The sequence below is a fragment of the Penaeus vannamei genome, chromosome 2, assembly GCF_042767895.1.
Source record: "Penaeus vannamei isolate JL-2024 chromosome 2, ASM4276789v1, whole genome shotgun sequence".
In the NCBI taxonomy this organism is placed as follows: Eukaryota; Metazoa; Arthropoda; class Malacostraca; order Decapoda; family Penaeidae; genus Penaeus; species Penaeus vannamei.
In genome coordinates, this window is record NC_091550.1 from 7,297,155 (window position 1) to 7,299,766 (window position 2,612).

Genomic DNA, 2,612 nt, shown 5'->3' on the forward strand with positions numbered 1-2,612 from the left:
AAAACTTTGAACTGATATAGACTTTGATTCGGATTTTAGTCATATACGAAAATACATTTTCTTGAAATGAGACTTCTATTTCGATTTTAGCCACTTACGAAAAAAATCACATTTTAGCGATAAAAAAATTAACTGAAATGAAACTCTAAATAGGATTCTAGCCACTAACGAAAAAAAAATTAAACTGAAATTTAACTTTAATTCGGAATTTAACCACTTACGGAGAAACCATATACCTGAAATTACTTAAATTCAGGTTTTACCCACACGAAAAACTTTTTTTTCCTGAATGAGACTTCAATTCGTATATAAGAAAAGTGGGAAAACTAACTTGTCGGATCAACCCTTCATCATGCCAAATTTCATTATATAACAAGGAATTAGAAAAAAGAAAAGAAAAGAAAAAAAAATATATATGTATATATATATATATATATATATATATATATATATATATATATATATAGAAACACATTGATCAAGGAATTTAGATGATTGAGAATGGGATTATTGAATATACATTATGGTTGTTAATATATTTTCCCCAAGAGGAGGACATATTTAACAATCATCTGTTGCTATCTGCATTACTGATGGTAAGTAGTTATCGATTGATTTATATAATAGAATATGATTTTTCTGTGGGTACTGTCTGAGGTCTGAATTATGAATTCATTACTAATATATTATTCTTATTTGGATTACCTGCTTAAATCTTATTATTCTCAGACCATAATGAGACTGTGTGGAGTCAAGAATGAAATCACTAACCTAACCTAGCACTATGCATACATTTTACTTCGTTGTTATTACCCATTGTACTTTTAATTTGTCTATCTCTATGGATCTCTCAGAAATTATAAGCCGCTACTAAGTAAATAAAGCCAAGAGTATCAACCCAGGACTAAGCCAGTTGCTGCATTTTTTTTTTTTTTTATCTACTCAGGATTAAACCAGTTTCTACTGCGTAAACAAATAAGGATTTTTTTAAACCCGGCTCCTGACCGCTATGCGTCTTGACCTGAAATTTGTTAAAAAAAAGTGCATACAACATGCCGAGAAAATGACATGAATTTGTAGTTCTTCGGTTTGAACTGCGACCCTCCGACCTGCCTGCCTAAACATGCAATTCTGACCTCTAAGCCGGATAGGTGTCGCGTAGAGGGGGGGAGGGGGGTGGATTCTTCAAGTTTTTTTCACCGCAACCTATTTCCTCTATGGCTTTCACCGATCGCAAGGTGGATCTCAAAGGAAGTCATTTTCGCACAAGACTGCTATGGCGTTTCGAGTCCACCACAACCACAGGTCTTTGGCATCCAGTCATCGGAGTCTGAGGGTGAAAAATCACTCGTAAAAGTAATAAAACCGAGTTGAAACTGAGACCGTCGGCATCCGCGTCTACCACCGACCGGACAGCCAATATGAGCACGTTAGGTCTAGTCAGGTATCCGAAGGCGAGAGGAACGGGGGAGTAAGCCAAGGGGAGGAGGAGGGGGAGGAGGAGGAGGAGGAGGAGGAGGAGGAGGAGGAGGAGGAGGAGGAGGAGGAGGAGGAGGAGGAGGAGGAGGAGGGGGGGGGAGGCCGAGGAGGTGCTACGTTAGCGCTACACGGCTGTCTGTCCTGCAGGCGAGCCGAGAGATCAGTTCACAGTAAGACGTTCGCGGAGAGACACGTGCCCCTTCGCGCTCCTCCGTCTGGATTTAAGCCCTCATTTTTTTTCTTTGTCGACGCGTCTGTGCGTGCCCTTTCGGACTTCCTCGTTCACTCCTTTGGCAGAGGGAGTCGGCACGGTTCTCTGCACTGTTCTTCGACGGAACTTTAATTGCTGCTTGACCAAGCAAATCCATTGGCAGACTGTGGCTTTTTTTCTTTTATTTATATATATTTTTTCTGGTTCGGTTATTGCACTTTCCAAGACTAATCGTCGAGGGAGATAATACTCCGTTTTGTACAAGATGAGCTGTCCATACGCCAGGGAAAATGGGTAAGTTTATGAACCCCTCTTATTGTACGAAATACTTTTATTCCTTTCCCGTTTTTCATCTTTTTCTCTTCACTATTAAAAAAAAACTTGAAACGAAATGTAGACGAAATATTTCACAGAGTATAAAAGACACAAAAAACAAGGCACAAACAAATTCCTGATAACGGAGAGAAGTAAAACAGTATGCAATAATTCCACCGTTGTATTACATCATCCTGATCCAAGACCCTTAACCGCCTTACGATTAAAACGTTCGCAAGGTTACGAAACGGTTATGCATTCCTCGTTACGACAGAGGGAAAAGCAGTTACGCATTATTTTCTTATCAAAGGAAAACAGACGATGCAAACTTTGGCCATGGAATAAAAAAAACAGACGGAGAAACAGGTCACAATAGGAGAACAGACGATGCAAACTTTGGCCATGGAATAAAAAAAAAAAAAAAAAAACAGACGATGCAAACTTTGGCCATGGAATAAAAAAAAAACAGACGGAGAAACAGGTCACAATAGACGGCATCTCTGGGACAAATCCACTTTGCAGAGTGGGCCAAACATTAATTGCTTGTACGGGTAGTTTAGGCTCCGTCCTGTCACGTGATCGTCAATTATTGCTTTGATGTCTACTG

At 39.4% G+C, this 2,612-nt stretch overlaps 1 protein-coding gene across 1 annotated transcript in view; it reads left to right on the forward strand.

The window, feature by feature from the left end:
• The first annotated feature begins 1,624 nt into the window (after positions 1-1,624).
• v (Tryptophan 2,3-dioxygenase vermilion) overlaps positions 1,625-2,612 on the forward strand; it is a 36,610-nt gene continuing 35,622 nt past the window's right edge. Inside the window, exon 1 of the mRNA XM_027352886.2 lies at positions 1,625-1,984. Coding sequence (XP_027208687.1) covers positions 1,956-1,984 — 29 coding nt within the window. The 5' untranslated portion in view covers positions 1,625-1,955. The remainder of the gene's footprint in view (positions 1,985-2,612) is intronic.